The following is an 867-nucleotide window of genomic DNA, read 5'->3' on the forward strand; positions in this document are numbered from 1 at the left end:
ATGCCATTTTATGCATATTTGAAGGTTCTTTTAGTTGTGAAGCTTATAGCGATGGTTTACTTTGTACTTCAGATCTTCTAGAGATCGATCTTCAAGAGAAAAGTCACGAGACAGAGAGAGGAAAGAGAAGAGCTCTTCTGAGAGGCGGCATGAGAGCACAAATGGCAAATCTCGTTCCAAGAGATCAGAAGAGAGAGAAGCTGGCGAGATCTGAACTCAAACAAACGATCTGTGTTGCACTGTAAATAGTCTGATAAACATTCTACACAAAGCCTAAATTTCCCATTTATATTTACTGAATACAACTCATCTTTTGTAGTTTGGAATTTTTATTGTTTGGCAGATAGCTGTGAGTTTGTAGAGACACAGAGTTATGTACTGTTTAACAGGATTTTGTTTTGGTAGGAATAAATAAATCTGGACGGATCGTTTTTCAATTCAGGCCAGTGGTTACACACTGTGTTTGTCCTGACCCAGCGGACGGCAGTCGGGAGCAGTGCTGTGGTTGGAGACCCGAGCTGCCGTGGCGTTTGTAGTGCTTCAGCCCTTTCCAAAAGATAAACCTGACCCTCTGTGAGCACACCAGTCACACTGGTTCTCACTTTATTATTTTTTCCCTTTGTTTATATATGTTAAAAGAAATTCAGAAGTGTGTTGGGTTTTTTTTTTCCTTTTAGCGCTTAGCCACCTCATTTTTGTATCCAGCATTTGAGAGTTGCCTCACTATTCCAGCTAAGACAAGACAGACAAGATTTGGCTCTGATCTGCCTGTTTCAAAAGCTGCTCATCTTTGTGAGGATGACCAGATCAGCTGGAGCACATTGCTAAGATGGGCTCAAGTCTAGTTTTAGTACCTTCAGAGATCAG

At 41.2% G+C, this 867-nt stretch overlaps 1 protein-coding gene across 1 annotated transcript in view; it reads left to right on the forward strand.

Annotated features, from left to right (window-relative positions):
• Window positions 1-214, forward strand: part of LOC104548480 (putative RNA-binding protein Luc7-like 1) — a gene marked incomplete at its 5' end in the record, with an annotated part of 9,364 nt that extends 9,150 nt beyond the window's left edge. The window contains one exon of the mRNA XM_010194506.1: window positions 73-214. Within this exon, the coding sequence (XP_010192808.1) occupies window positions 73-214 (142 nt within the window). The remainder of the gene's footprint in view (window positions 1-72) is intronic.
• Window positions 215-867: the final 653 nt, after the last annotated feature.

This window comes from Mesitornis unicolor, unplaced genomic scaffold, assembly GCF_000695765.1.
Source record: "Mesitornis unicolor isolate BGI_N332 unplaced genomic scaffold, ASM69576v1 scaffold35171, whole genome shotgun sequence".
Taxonomy (NCBI): domain Eukaryota; kingdom Metazoa; phylum Chordata; class Aves; order Mesitornithiformes; family Mesitornithidae; genus Mesitornis; species Mesitornis unicolor.